At 36.8% G+C, this 16,304-nt stretch overlaps 1 protein-coding gene across 1 annotated transcript in view; it reads right to left on the bottom strand.

Moving 5' to 3' along the window:
- LOC107714042 (A-kinase anchor protein 13-like) overlaps nt 1-16,304 on the bottom strand; it is a 60,236-nt gene that overhangs the window by 15,192 nt on the left and 28,740 nt on the right. Inside the window, exons 8-22 of the mRNA XM_016519734.1 lie at nt 15,286-15,472; nt 14,310-14,406; nt 13,688-13,810; nt 11,921-11,945; nt 11,202-11,316; nt 7,490-7,646; nt 3,719-3,786; nt 3,331-3,397; nt 3,086-3,236; nt 2,754-2,863; nt 1,934-2,080; nt 1,544-1,791; nt 1,280-1,405; nt 1,007-1,124; nt 663-914 (exon numbers count right to left, since the gene is read on the bottom strand). Of these exons, the coding sequence (XP_016375220.1) occupies nt 663-914; nt 1,007-1,124; nt 1,280-1,405; nt 1,544-1,791; nt 1,934-2,080; nt 2,754-2,863; nt 3,086-3,236; nt 3,331-3,397; nt 3,719-3,786; nt 7,490-7,646; nt 11,202-11,316; nt 11,921-11,945; nt 13,688-13,810; nt 14,310-14,406; nt 15,286-15,472 (1,991 nt within the window). The remainder of the gene's footprint in view (nt 1-662; nt 915-1,006; nt 1,125-1,279; nt 1,406-1,543; nt 1,792-1,933; nt 2,081-2,753; nt 2,864-3,085; nt 3,237-3,330; nt 3,398-3,718; nt 3,787-7,489; nt 7,647-11,201; nt 11,317-11,920; nt 11,946-13,687; nt 13,811-14,309; nt 14,407-15,285; nt 15,473-16,304) is intronic.

The following is a 16,304-nucleotide window of genomic DNA, read 5'->3' as shown; positions in this document are numbered from 1 at the left end:
TTTTATGTGGTTGGTAGGGTGTCGCTATGCGGTTGGGAATGTGTTCTGAGAGTCTTTTTTTACATGTTGTTGTTATGTAGATGCTAGGGTGTTGCTATAAGGTTGTTAAGGTATTCTGAGTGTCTTTTACATGTAATTGTTATGTCATGTCGTTGCCTGGGTGTTAATATGCAGTTGCTATAAGGTTGTTAAGGCATTCTGAGTGTCTTTTACATGTAATTGTTGTTATGTGATTGCCAGGGTGTTGCTATGTGGTTGCTATAAGTTTGTTAATGAGGTCTGAGTGTCTTTTACATGTAATTGTTGTTGTGTGGATGTCTGGGTGTTGCTATGTGGTTGCTGTAAGGCTGTTAAAGTGTTCTGAGTGTCTTTTACACATCATTGTTTTATGTGGTTGCCAGGGTGTTGCTATAAGGTGTCCTGTTAAAGTGTCTTACACGTTGTTACTTGGTTGCTAGGGTGTTGCATGTGGTTGCCAGTCTGGTGCTATGCAGTTGCTAAGGTTTTCTGAGTGGGTTTTATATTGTTGTTGTTATGTAGTTGCTAGTGTGTTGTGGGTGGTTTTTCTATGCGGTTGCTAAGGGGTTCTGAGAATTTTTTTCAGCTTCTTTTTATCTGCTGATATATTCATTCACCAATGAACCCATTGCACTGGTTCTCACCCTTGAGTCTGCCCGCAGAGTTCTTGAGCTGTAGTGGCCCATCGTGAATTAACTTCTGCCCACGTAGCAGATCCTCTCTGGCAAACATCTGCCCACTTTTCATCCTCATGATGGACTTGCTGTCCGTCCGGCTGTACACTTCCTTTAGCCTCTTTTTCTTCTCATGCTCATTCACTTTATTGTCCACGGCAGCAATCACCTCCTTCACCAACTTCAGACCTTGGGTTACATCAGCATGGTCGTCTTCATTTTCTGTCATGAAATACTTTAGAATATTACCTGGAGCACTACAGATGAGTTCAAGGGTATTAAAATAGCCTGACGAGTATAGTAACTAATCATACCTTTCGTGTGCTGCAGTATTCTCTGTAGTAAGACAGGATACTTTGTTATTCGTTGTGTGACTAACAATATACACTCAGAAATGCTTAGCCGTCGGACAACAGGGCTGCTCATCTTTTTCTGGAAAACAGAAACAGATGTGAAACACAGGATCAGTTCCATTTTCAGGCTTGAGCAGGAAACAAAAGGAGGAAAAGAATAAACGCTTTAGGCTAATTTTACAAACTAACATACTATGAGAAATTCGTGAAGGCAAAATAATATGAGATGGCTACCTTGATGAAAGCTTGAAAACGTTTGTCTTTGGTGTGAAGCTCCTTGTAGAAGTTCACAGCTTCATTGTGTCTGCTGCAGAACTTCCCATAGACCTTCTTCATTCTCTCGGCACTGGAACCTGAGAACTAGGGAAAAATAAATGGTGGAAAATTTTTTTATGTTTCTTATACTAAATGTTCCAGAGATTACAAATCAATGCATTTCCACAGATTTAGAGGCACTCTTCTCAATGTTCAATCACAAGTTTGACAACTACAACTTACCTGAGAGACCAGCACATCACCAATCTTTCGGATAACAAAGCCACCCTCTTCCTGGCTCCCTGACTCTTTCTTCCTTTCGAGCAACTGTGAGAAGAACTGTGTGTGCAAGTCCAGAACATCATCTAACATGGGGAACATCTTCTCTACAGTCTGAACCTCCAGTTGAACCTCTCTCAGTAGCCCTTTACTGTAAACATCAGCCATAATCTTCAAGGTCCTCACGTGGTGCATTTCTGTCTGGATGAGTTCTAATAATGAGAGGAGGCAGGAACTTTATCAGATGACCTTACAAATGTGTCAGTGACCTCATTCAACAGTTTCAATACTTCTTCTCACAAAGTTTGAAAGTGAAAGCAGAAGCTTCTTGGGAGGGTCTGGTGTGACTCTTACCGTAGATGACATCTTGCCTCTTGATAACATCCTTTTTAAGCTGTTTCAGGAATTTCTTGTCCACCGTAAAACTCCATGAATCTGCTTCCAGATCTTTGGCATCAGCTTCAAACTCTCCCATCAACTGACTGTCCATCATCTCTGTACCTGCCATACAGAATGATTAGAACGATGCTGTTGTCTAGACTATATACATTTGCTTCTGTTTATATAAAGTGAATGTCAATCATTCATAAAGATCAGCTACATTACCAATGCTAAGGCTTTTAATGTTTTTGTAATGTAATGAAAGGCTGTATTTATTTAATAAAAAATAAAGTAAAAACAATAAAAATGTGAAATTACTGTAATTTAAAATAGCTGTTTTTTTTATTTTATTGAAACTGTAATTTGTGATGTAATGGCAAATGTTGAAAACAGTTAAGATGCTTAATATTTTTGGGATTTTACATATTTCAGGATTCTTTAGTGAATAGAAAGTTCAAAAGAACACCGTTTATTTGAAATCTAAATCTTGTGTAAATGTTAAAAATTTATTTACTGTCAACTTTTGTCCAATTTAATCCTTGCAGGAAAAAAAAAAACCATTCATAAAATGTATTTCTTAAAATAAAATAAAAATTCATTAAATTAATATAAAATAATTTCTAGATAAATCTAGATAATAATAATAATATATTTGCAATTGTAAACAATTTAATGATTTAATTATTATGAATAACCACATTGTAAATAATTAATAAAAAACTTAACTTGATTGGACTCAAGACAGGTGTATATTTTATTGGTAATGATTCAAGTATGAAATGAAGAGACTTACCCTCATCAGTAAGAGATTCTGTGGACTCACTGACTTTACTGGTCTTGTGAAGAGAGTCAGTCGATTGGGACAGAAACTTCAGACTCTTTAGAGGAGGGTCTTCCATTTGTCTGAATGTGCAAAGAGCATAAGATATATTATATACTCCATGTTTTAATGCCCTATTGATTTTAAAATGTAATGAGCTCAAAATCAAAATATCAAGGCCACAATTTTGAATGAAGAAATATTGTGAAGATACTGAAAAAATGGTGCAAAACTGTGATTTTTAAAGCAATTACAATAGTAAATCTAAAAACATCTGTATGTTATCAGCTAGCATTGGCACTGACCCTGCAATGTTATTAATGGACATGCTCTTAGACAGCGGGTTGCTGTTGAAAGACATGATACTGCTGGGGCTTTTCCGAGGAGGGGCGAGAGGAGCGGGTTGATCATCGGGAATGGAGATGGCAGACCATGGACGATCCCGTGCTGGCAGGGCTAAACATATTAACAAGATTACACGGTCATATTTTTGAAATAAAGCAGAAATACATAAAACATGAAGAAATGCATAATTGTATGAGGACCTTACTTTTACTTCTAAGCGTGACACCAGACGTCGAGGCAGAATCTGGAACGGTCTGCTGCTGTTTTTGCTGCTGAAAGAAATATTTGAAGAGTCTTTAATCTGCATAGATTCATATTATGATATTAAAAGAAGAGCTCACACAAAAATGAAAATTCTGTCATTATTAATTTATACTCATGTCATACTTTTAAGATCCACTCAATCCACTTTTGAGTAAATACTGACAGAATCTTAAATTTGTGGTAAGTAAACTTCCCCATTACTTGTGTTATTTCTACAGTTTTGGTCATAAAACTGACAATAATTAGCAAAGAAACATATCAATTGTGCAAAAGTTTCACTGTTTATGACATATGTCATATGAGAACCAAGATAAAAGACAATGGAATACCTTCATTTTGACCTTGGCACAAACAGGAAGACTCTCTCTGCAGCCTTTGTGGACTTGTGCATTGCAATCTGAAAACAAACACACACACAAACCGTACAGTCAGTACTGAATGCACAGGCCTTTATCCATCAATCTAGTGTTATATTCCACTTGTTCTTATCCAAAAGCAGATAGAATAAGCCTGAAGCTAGAAAAAAAACAGCAGCAAACAGAATAGGCATCTGGAAGAAAAGTGGCACTGTAACAAACACTGTGCCATTTCCTGCTTCTCTGTTTGTGTAGGAGAGAGTGAGATTAGCCTTTTCCTGCGTGACTCCACCTCTGCTAAACAGCTGATGTTTACCACAAATTTAACCACAAACACTTCGATTGAGTCATTACTAGTCTTGAACGTTTAAAGATTTCAAGTATATGTGCCAAGTCAGTGTTTACACTTGTTTTCTCTATGAAAACAAGCTAAAATTGTGTATTTTAGAAGTTAAATATTAAAAAAAAAGAGTTGATTGAAATTAAAATTCAGACACAATATATAAACATATGGCACAAATGATTGGTTACTTCAAATGTACAACCAATTTGATATCATGCAGATATTATGCTAACGTTAATGCTAATTCTCAGTCAACACAAACCTGCACAGAGGTGTTTTTGCTTTTCTCTGTCAGTGTACTTTGCACCTCATGACCACAAAACTGCAGTACAGTTAGACACACCCAAAAGAGATTTACAAGCTTTTAAAAACAAAACCACACATAATCTCAGATCGTGTGCATGATGGTATCAAGGGCTGATAGCTGTTGAAAAAAACAGCATATGCTGGTTAGGTATGTTTTGACGCTGGGATGCTGGTTTAAGCTGGTCATGTGCTGGCAAAGGACCAGCATAAACCAGCTAAGGACCAGCATAAACCAGCTAAGGACCAGCATAAACCAGCTAAGGACCAGCATAAACCAGCTAAGGACCAGCATAAACCAGCTAAGGACCAGCATAAACCAGCTAAGGACCAGCATAAACCAGCTAAGGACCAGCATAAACCAGCTAAGGACCAGCATAAACCAGCTAAGGACCAGCATAAACCAGCTAAGGACCAGCATAAACCAGCTAAGGACCAGCATAAACCAGCTAAGGACCAGCATAAACCAGCTAAGGACCAGCATAAACCAGCTAAGGACCAGCATAAACCAGCTAAGGACCAGCATAAACCAGCTAAGGACCAGCATAAACCAGCTAAGGACCAGCATAAACCAGCTAAGGACCAGCATAAACCAGCTAAGGACCAGCATAAACCAGCTAAGGACCAGCATAAACCAGCTAAGGACCAGCATAAACCAGCTAAGGACCAGCATAAACCAGCTAAGGACCAGCATAAACCAGCTAAGGACCAGCATAAACCAGCTAAGGACCAGCATAAACCAGCTAAGGACCAGCATAAACCAGCTAAGGACCAGCATAAACCAGCTAAGGACCAGCATAAACCAGCTAAGGACCAGCATAAACCAGCTAAGGACCAGCATAAACCAGCTAAGGACCAGCATAAACCAGCTAAGGACCAGCATAAACCAGCTAAGGACCAGCATAAACCAGCTAAGGACCAGCATAAACCAGCTAAGGACCAGCATAAACCAGCTAAGGACCAGCATAAACCAGCTAAGGACCAGCATAAACCAGCTAAGGACCAGCATAAACCAGCTAAGGACCAGCATAAACCAGCTAAGGACCAGCATAAACCAGCTAAGGACCAGCATAAACAAGCACATGACAAGCATCAACCAGCAAAGGACCAGCTTAAACCAGCATCCCAGCGTCAAAACATACCTAACCAGCATATGCTGGTTTTTTCAACAGGGAGAACTTCAACAACCTACATGTCTGAAGGCGTAGAGATTGTGATAATTTCCCCACGAGTTCACAACTTTCCCCACTCCAACAGAACTTCTCCAGCAAATCCCACACAGTCACGGAAAGCGACTATTTTACAAGAAAAGCAACATACACTATCATTCAAAAATGTGGGGTCAGTAAAATCTTTATTTTAATTAATTAATTTAGATTTTTTAAATTCATACTTTTATTCAGCCAAAAAAAAAAAAAGTATTTAGCATTTAATAGCAGAGTATTCAATTGTTAAATAATAATAATAATAACAACAACAACGTTACACAAGACTTTCAGAGATCTGATCAAACTGACTAAAAGTGTCTCGCGCGTCAGTCACTTTTGGGAAACGAGAGGAAATGGTAATGAGTCTGCCAGCACATCCTCTGAGAACAAGAAACAGAGAGAGCAATGGCGGTAGCGGTGCGCTGACAGGATGTTCCAGCACACTGACTGGCCTCGGTGCAGCGCTGAGCCTCGCCAGCTGTGTGCGGGTGGAGCCACAGAGTGATGCAACACTGTGTAAGGCCTGACTGGGCAGATAGCCATGATTACTCTTTTATTTTTTTTCCTTCCTTTCTTTAAAACACTGCTTACTCTGAGACACATATTAAACCAATTCTCCACACATATTGTGCCCAACCGTGTCTCTACAGAAACCTGCTCATGCGCGGTTTTAAATCACAATTACTTATCTACATCTTAGAAGCTGTCGCTGACTAGCTAATTAAAACAGCTTTTTTATTTCTAGAGACAATCTGTGGGCATTTTCTCTATGGAATAAAATGTATTTAACCAACTTCCTGTGTGAATCTCTTGCGAAGCAAGCTTCTGCAAAAAAAACAAAAAAAAAAAACACTTTCACAGTGGTAAATTAAACTCTATGCACGACTGCGCTGCAAATGACAGTAAAGGAGGAAGTGCCAAAAAAAGACACCAGCCTATGGCAAAACAAAAGAAGCAACAGAATAGAACAGATCAGTATTTTACCAAATTTTTTGGTTTTTGCACAAATTTAATTGAATAACTTCACAACTGATGCTGATCCAAATACATTTTAATTAAACAGATGTATTGTATGAAATTTGTATTTTTATCATAACAAATTGCATGCAGTTACCTCTTTTTACAGGAGTGTTTTATAAGGAGATTTTAGTCATTTTAGCCATATGAATATCATTGTTCTAGCATACAATTTGATTAATTAATTAATTAATTTATTTATTTATTTATTATTGTTTCCTTTCAATTGAGATTTTTTCCCCCCAACACAGATAGAAAAGACATTCCCATAACTCTGGGAAACTCTGAAATAGAGTATAGAATAATAAAGAATTTATATAGTATGATGTAGAACATATAGTGTACTGACTGAGCAGAACAGAAAACAGAATGGAAGAGTATACAATTTACTGAGCAGAACAGAGTATAGAAATACAGTAGAAAATAGTAAAAAAAAGTATACAGAAAAACAGTAGATTATAGAATGTTGAATAGAGTGTAAAATAGAGTATAGAATAGAGTAGAGTATAGACCAGTATAAAGATGATAGAATATAAGAGTAGAGTATACAGTGTAGAATAGAGTTGAATAGAAGGGAAAAGTAGAGAGGAGAAGAGTGACGTATAACATTTAGAAAAGGTTGTAGAACAGAAAGTATAGAACAGTAAATAAAAATAGAAGAGTGCCGAATATGCAATAGAAGAGAACAGAAATACAGTATAGAATAGTTAAGAAGATTATAAAATGAAATAAATGAGAATGTAGAATTGAAAAGAGTGAAAAAGAATAAAAAATTGAAATCATTAAAGAAAGCACAGTAAAGCAGAAAATAGAGCGCAGAATAGTAGAGACGATTATAGAGAGTAGAATAGAGTTCTGTATTCTATTTCTTACTGGTGCAGAGGAAGGCATCTCTAGTGTTGATGGGTTTGTTGCACTGCTGGCAGGGGATTGTGGGTACTGTCATGACCGCAGTGAAGAGATGCCCGTTTGAGGCTCTCTTCTCCTTGTCTTTGGCATCTCGCTCACGCTCCTTATTCTTGTCCTTCTCCTGCAAAATACAAGCCAAAAGGTGAATGAATAAATCAGAGTGTAGATGTGTGATGTACAGTGTTTTCAGACAGTCCGAGCTGTGCATTAGACTAAATTACAGTGAGGTCCCTGCCCAGATGGGAGATTAAATGGGAGTGGAGCACATCCATCATAAAACTCCCAGTGTCAGCAGAGTACTGGGAAACCTCATCAGCTGCACAATCAATACTTTCATTCATATACCAGCTGCAGGGATGAACACACACGTTTATATATTCTCAACATCTATCTATCCTCAATATCACATTTACAGTATTCTCTCTGTACTCAACATCATATCTACTTACCCATCTATCTACCTATACATCCATCCGTCCATCCATCCTCAATGTCAAAATCTATCCATCCATCCTTCCATCTGTCCTCAATATCACATTCTTACCATATCATCCATCCATCCATAAACCTACCCATCCATCTATCATCCACCCATCTTCCATCTATCCATCCACCCATTTAAAAATGTATCTACCATCAATCCATTTACCAATTTACCCATCCATCTACCTACCATCCACCTGTACCTATCCATTTACTCATCCATCCATCCATCCATCCACCAACCTACTCATCCATCTATCATCCATCTTATCTACCCATCTATCACTCCATCTACCCATCTATAAATTTATCTACCCATTTATTTACCCATCAATCCATCTACCAATCTATCCATATATCTACCCATCTACTCATCCATCTACACATCATTCCATCTATCTACCCATCTATCCATCTACCTACCCCAACCACCCATCTACCATCTATAAATTTATCTACCCATCAGTCAATCAATCTACCAATCTACCATCCATCTGCCCATCGTTTCATCCATCTACCTACCCCAACCATCCATCCACCTATCTATAAATGTATCTACCCATCAATCCATCTAACAATCCACCCATCCATCTTATCCATCCATCTACCCATCCTTCCATCTATCTACCCATCTACCTACCCCCTAACAATCCATCTACCAACATATAAATGTATCTACCCATCTATCTTATTCATCTGTCTACCATCATCTCTCTATCCACCCAACTACCTATCATCCAACCATCTACCCATCCATGTAGCCATCTATACATCAAATACGCTGTCCTTTTTCCTTGTTTCTTTGACACCTTGCATGAAGTGTCAAAATCACAGTATGCTCACTCCATTACAGTGATGTGCTTGAGAACAAAGATAGCTCTAGTGGGGAAACCGCAAATTGTGGCCATTTTTACAGACCACCCTGATTACAAAACCCTGTCTGATCTGCTCCAACAATCACATACCAAGATTCTGATCATGTGCAAGCCATGCAAAACAACAACAAAATATTGGCAGGATTCAACTAAAAGGATTAAAAGCTGTCTGATTAATTCTTAATATCCAATACATACTAATAACAAGTAAAATGCTGCTGTACATTTACTGAACTAGTATTCCAGTGAGTATAGATGGGTGGCTTAATATCATAAAATTAGGGAAAAAATTATTTGGCTACAAACAGTATAGGAAGGAAGAGGGTCAAAGTGCACTTCCCAAAAAGTTTAAACATGGCTAAAACGTATAAACATGTCCAAGCAAGTTCAAGAATAAAAAAAAAACACACTATTTCAACAACACAAGTGATTTATGTAATTCACGCCATTCATCCAACCATCCATGTAGCCATCTATACATCAAATACGCTGTCCTTTTTCCTTGTTTCTTTGACACCTTGCATGAAGTGTCAAAATCACAGTATGCTCACTCCATTACAGTGATGTGCTTGAGAACAAAGATAGCTCTAGTGGGGAAACCGCAAATTGTGGCCATTTTTACAGACCACCCTGATTACAAAACCCTGTCTGATCTGCTCCAACAATCACATACCAAGATTCTGATCATGTGCAAGCCATGCAAAACAACAACAAAATATTGGCAGGATTCAACTAAAAGGATTAAAAGCTGTCTGATTAATTCTTAATATCCAATACATACTAATAACAAGTAAAATGCTGCTGTACATTTACTGAACTAGTATTCCAGTGAGTATAGATGGGTGGCTTAATATCATAAAATTAGGGAAAAAATTATTTGGCTACAAACAGTATAGGAAGGAAGAGGGTCAAAGTGCACTTCCCAAAAAGTTTAAACATGGCTAAAACGTATAAACATGTCCAAGCAAGTTCAAGAATTAAAAAAAAACACTATTTCAACAACACAAGTGATTTATGTAATTCACGCCATTCTCAACTGGAGCGAAACAATGATCTCGGGAAGCAGAAAAAAAAGTTGCCAAGCCACTAAAATAACACATTGCAAATCAAACCTCTAAAACATCAGAACAGAATATCAAACAAATGTCTATTTTCAATATACATGACGAAAAAAATCGAACATCTGCTCTTTGGTAACACATTCTTACCTCAACCAGACCACCAGTATTCTTGATCTTCAGTGACCGACCCTGCGGTAAAAACCTACGACACAACATAGACATCCCAGATGCAAGGTAGCCAGTGAGCGCACTGGCCTGAAGGTACGGCAGATGAGGTTAAGAGTCTGTCTGCACAAACACATAAGTTCCCATGACGGAAAGCAGGCGAGCCAGCCAGAGGAAGTGACTGCAGTTTCCTTCTGTCATCTTTCACATTGGGGCTCAACTTAAAGATACAGTGCACTTCCTTTTACCATAGACCCTCCCTAGTACAAGAGGCAGCTTTTTGTTTGTGTTGTGACATTTAGCCGATTCAATATAGATCGAAATTCTAATCAACACTGCAGTAAATTCAGCCCCGGAGTGACCATGTGACATCAAACAATTAAGATGCATCCTGTCTACATCACTGGCCTAGTTACCAACATGACACTATGTTAAAAAAAAAACATGTGGCAAATTAATGTGTATGGTTTTCTTAGGTCAAAATATGTGTATAAAATCCTAAATAACCATATTTAAATTCATAAACCATATATGGTGGCCCAGCTGATTTATGTGGACATAAAAAAAAATGTCATGAAGGTTCTCCGAAACTGTGAAGTCATAGATTTTAACATGTATTTGTTTTCACAGAATTGCATGAGCTGTAAAGCTGAAGTGTTAGCGAGTATATTTAAACGAGCCATAGAGAGACCACAGCTTGCTTCTACATCCTGTTGAACTTCCCTACCGCGAGCCCTAATTTGCCTGCGCAAGAGCAAACTCTGCAAGCGCTTTAGCAACTTCAGATAGTGCGGGGGTTGCTGAGAGCTTTCACACCATCAGCAACCTCATCATCAACAGGAACCACAGGAAGAAAACCTTAAAGTTAAATAGCAGGTGCATGCTGCTGCATCAAAGAACACCATTAGATCAGAATGATATGTGGCAAACTAAAATGATAACATTTGTTTCCGTCTAAGATGGTTTAGACAAGCCTTGAAGGAAATGTGTTGGTTTTCGAGCGGAAGAATTCTAGTTTGACTACAGCTGAAACACATACACACACATATACATATATACATACATATATAGTAAAGTAAAATGTATACCAACCTTGTTCTTCTTGCTCATCTTGCTCTTGAGGTAACTGAAGGTCCTGCTCACTTTGGTTCCTCCAACTTTTCCTTCACTGTCACTCCGCAACGGCCCCGGATCCTCCTCTGATATACTGAATGAGACAAAAGATGAAAAATGGGAAAATATAAAACTGGTCCTGCATCCTAATTTGCATACTATCCATTCTTAACGGTATTTAAAATTAGAATGAGTGTGCCCCAAATCGTAGTATGCTGAAATGAGTGTGCCAACGGTACGCACTGCTTCAGTTCACTCCAGGAAATTAAATGAAACAAATTGTGGATGATATTAACCGTGACAAGACGATTAACTGTGACAAGGTATGTACATTTTCTTCACAAAAAGAGTACATACTTTTAGGGCATAGTATAAGTATGCCAACTAAGACACAGCATGAGTATATTAAGGTCTGTCAGAGCTTGGGCCTTGCAGTTATATAGCAGTTCTGTCTATATAGCTTTGAGTGTAAATCTGGCTCACAACATTTCTTGGTTCCATTGCCACATAATCTGGCTCAAAAATAAAAAAAAAAATTTTTACTCTCATCTCATCACCTATCCCATACCAATAAAACTGACAAAAAAGCTAAAAAATATCATTAAAATATTAATAGCCTATTAATATAATAAATATGACAAATAAATAAATAAATGGACTTTAACATAGCCAATTATCATGTGATGCAGGGGTCGTACCTGTACTCTAACGATCCTGATGTACCTGTGAAACGAGAGAAAAAACACTGATTAAACCAAAAGTACATTGGAGACAAGATTACGACTAACTACACGACATAAACGAGACCACAGAACAACAACTGACATTATTAATCACTTTTCAGTGAGCCTCAGGAGTTTTGTACTTGTACAAAAAGAAATTACACAAGAAGTTTTATGGCGTGAATAGATTCTAAGTCACAGCCCTGCAGAGAACAAAGGCAATTCTTCAAGCAAAACGCCACATTTGTACAACACTCAAAAAAGCTTAAAGAAAAACACTGTACTGCAACCACAAAAGCGTAACTGTGAGAGATGAAATGATTGATAATGGTTTGCAAGGACTGGAGAAACAGGCTCATTGTGTTTTTGTTTTTTTTGGTCTTGTATAATAAATGATTATGCTGTGTTTGTACATTAGTTTTTTTTATTTTTTTATGCCAGTGTCAGATGAGTTTGACTTAGATATGTTCAGTTAAATAAAAAAAAAAGTAAATAATGTATAATTAAACCAATAAAAATGCAACAAACTTTAAAACATTTTTATTAGTTCCAGTGTTGGCGTAGTTACTGCATTTAGCCTTTAGGGGCAGTATAACTTACTCTGTATAATAAGCTTCAAAAAGACAAAGTATATTAACATTAGGCTATTAAAAAAAAGCTTTAAAAGTCAAATGATCCTGGAGCTAAATTAGACATCTAAAATTACAGATACTGATTTGTAATGCTTTTATACCAATAAGTTTGATCTTCAAAAAAAAAAACAGCTAAGGAATTTTTTTTTTTTTTAATTAGCCATTCCTTTTTACAATTTAAAACGAGCTCTAAGCAGCTGTGAAATCTATAAGCAGTGCTATGAAAAGTGTTTATGTGGATCTGAATGACTTTGAAAGACATGGAAAGAGATGGAGCCAATGGAAAGGAACTACACAGACGTGGCAATGTCTCATTTGGGAGACCCACTATCCATTCGTCCAATAATCCACAGGAATGAATGACTTGAGCAAAAGTATGCGTAAAATACCATTCTTCTGTCAGATGAGGGGCTGAGAAGAATTTGAATCAAAAGCATTGCAAACACACACGTCCGCCATACATAAGCACCACTGTGTTACAGCGGCTGTAACAAACCTCAGCACTCAAGGGTGCAATGCACTTTCAAATATCTGCGCCATTAAACCAAATGTATTATAATTCAGGAAGCAAGTTATAACCTTATTAATTCACTTATTAAATAACTAGTCTTAACTTTCTCAGAAAGATTCTCCTCAAAGTTCTGTTGACTGTACACTAAATGCATCAGCAGACAACATGCACATCATACATATAAGTTCATTAAGTTATTGCATAGAGAATTTTAAAAGCCGTTTCATTATTTTGGCACCTCAGTCATTTAGTATTAATTTTTTATAATTTTGTATTAACCCATAAGTACAGTAAGATAAATCCAACTAGATAAAACACTTCAGATCAATAAATTGCAACAGTGTCATAAAACTCAACAACACATGGGACAATAGAATTAAAATAAAAAAATTAATTAATTAAAAAATATTTAATAAATAAATAATTAAATAATTAAATAAATGAATGAATGAATGAATGAATGGTTGTTTTAGAAATAATTTCAATGAGCCGATCTGATCAATAACTTAGTGACACAAGGGAGGTAGGGGGACACACTTCATATTAAGCAGGGGTCGGGCAGGGGCCACGCCAGGCACTGTGGGATATTCTTTTACTTACTGACTGCCTCCTCCTCATCACTGGATGAAGAGCCAATAGAAAAGAGTGTTTTAGATTTGGGGAGCATGGGCGAGATGCTGAAGGAGAAGGAGATTCGTCGCTTGGGTCGCGGCCGTCCGATTGCTGGTGGGTTCCATGATCACATGAGCAAAAAAGATCAAAGCAGGCATTATAATAAAACTAGGTGCTAATACACTGGCAGTAAATGTCCACTCCCTTAAAGTGACACCACAGTGAAAGGGAACCACGGGAGGTCCACATCTGATGAGTTGAAGAATACCAACAATCCCAGTTGATACAGGATATGTTTGCAGTATAAAGGTCCCAGGACACGAAATCGGGTATTAGATATGACTGACAGGAGGTGAGTGGTCAGTGTGTGGTAATATATGACCGAACGTTTCCACTCATCTTACCACAAGAGACCAGCAGAGAAAACAAAACTCTGAACTCTGCAACATCTGATCTAAAAGCAATTTTGAAGCTTATAAAATAGTTTTAGCTTATAACATTTTTTTGTTTTAATGTATGAAATATGTTGTTTGCACTATAGCAGTGCTGCAGAACTCAGAGTGGCCCAATGAGACACAGGAGAGAAAACCGAAGAGGTGTTTAAACTCACCATCCAGATCTTTGTGACTGATGGCCAACATGGAGACAGACTTGGTGAGAAAGGGTTGTGAAGGTGGGACACATCTTCGTCCAGACTGGATGGACTTCTGAAAGCAGTAAACAAATCAATTAATCAGGGTAATTAAATGCAATAGAATTACGACTACTAATTTAAGTGGAAAATCTGCAGATGCAACTCTAAAAAACGCATTCAGCATACTAGAACTGACGCACTGCAGGATTTTTTTAGCCTTCTCTCAAAACATGGGATTTCCTTGGCAGAAAGGAAGATTGTCAGTAAATATTTTAATATTTTTCCAATTGTTATTATCATATGGACCTTGACAGTCAATATAAACTGTTGTTGCATGTAAAAGAGATGCATAAATATTAAACATTGTCATCTTTTTGGCTAAACTAAATGTTTAAACAGTGTTGTTATAAGACAAACGTTTAACAAAAACTGCATTTAATAATTATTTTATTATATTTTTTTATTTTATAATCATATTTTTTTTTTCCTACTAATAAAAATATCCACAATAAATACATACAGATATAAAATTATATGATAAAATATTTAAAATAATAAAAAATCTAGAATATATAGGTAATCTAAATGGTTTAAATAATATGCTTACAAAACAAATATAAATCAAATTATATTAATATCATTGATATTATAACATACTAAAATGATAGCATTAAAATACAAAAAACAATACAATTCTACAAATTTAGTTCGTTTAAATGGTTTAAAATATACTCACTAAAACTATAAACTAAAATAATATAATAATACTAATAATACAATATTATTTACAAGTTATATAGTTAGCTTTAATAGGTTTTGTTACATTAACACTGATTTCAGCTGATGTGTGGTGGTGACAGGTGCATATATAGTCTTTTTGCAATGTCTGTGAGTGTTGCACAACCAATCAGATTTTAGGGCTGGATCTATCTATTTCTAAATAGTACTTCACCTGACTGTCCAAACTGCTGCAGTCGCCCAGGTCTGATTCCTGTTCCTCTTCTGTCAGGGACACAAGAGAGCCTCTCTCTTCTCTTTCCAGCTTCGACGGACAGTTCGTTTCCTGGCTGGCCTCCCCCATGCACTGATTAAGGCTTTTCCTTCCTTCCTTCTCTGCTACAAGTCCTTCCAGGCTGTAACTGTGAAAATAAGCATATTTGATTATGATTGAATTTTATTGCGGTTCAGTGTTTCAAAAAAAAAAAAAAAAAAAGTTGAGATGGTGACTACATGCACACACCGAATCACCAAAGATCTTTTACCTTGCTGTGGGTGACATTCAAATACACACAAGATAAAGCTAGACGCAAATCCATTCAGATTCACATGCACAAGAATCAAATAACAACGAGCACAAGTCTACTAGCAACTGATGACAATACAAGCTTGACCTCAGTCTGTGAAAGTTCCACTGACTCACGCTATACAACCAGCCTTTGACATTTCCTCAAAGCAAAATCATTCAAGCTCTGCCACAGAAATGGTTAGCTATTTTCCACATGGTGAAAACTAAAACAAAACATCTTACAGCGTGTTTGGATACTAAAAAAAAAGTTAGAATGTCACTGAATTACGTATCAAACTAAATAGCATATATTTTAAAGAAAAGCAATCAAGCCAATCACTTCAATAAAAGTTATTTGTTGGTTTTTAAATGAGAAAATCAACAGATATACAGTTAAAATTAAGACTACATATATTTGGATACTTCTGGTTGTCAAACATTATTAGTGTGTCAATGTTTTGCTTTCACATTGTGAACTTGAGGGCAAGCGACTTGTACATCCTTTTTGAGATCACTTGGTTAAAATTAGCTACAAAAATTACTCAAAGTCAGTTCTGAAAAAGCATCATTTGTTTGCAGATGCTACTTGGTATCATTACATGTAATGAAATTCAATTTAAGTGCAGCATAATAAAATAAATCAAATACTTTTTGGGACGAGTGTATGTACAAACTACATGCTAATA

The sequence above is a fragment of the Sinocyclocheilus rhinocerous genome, unplaced genomic scaffold, assembly GCF_001515625.1.
Source record: "Sinocyclocheilus rhinocerous isolate Xijiao unplaced genomic scaffold, SAMN03320098_v1.1 scaffold568, whole genome shotgun sequence".
Taxonomy (NCBI): Eukaryota; Metazoa; Chordata; class Actinopteri; order Cypriniformes; family Cyprinidae; genus Sinocyclocheilus; species Sinocyclocheilus rhinocerous.
This window is presented reverse-complemented; position numbering and strand designations above follow the sequence as displayed.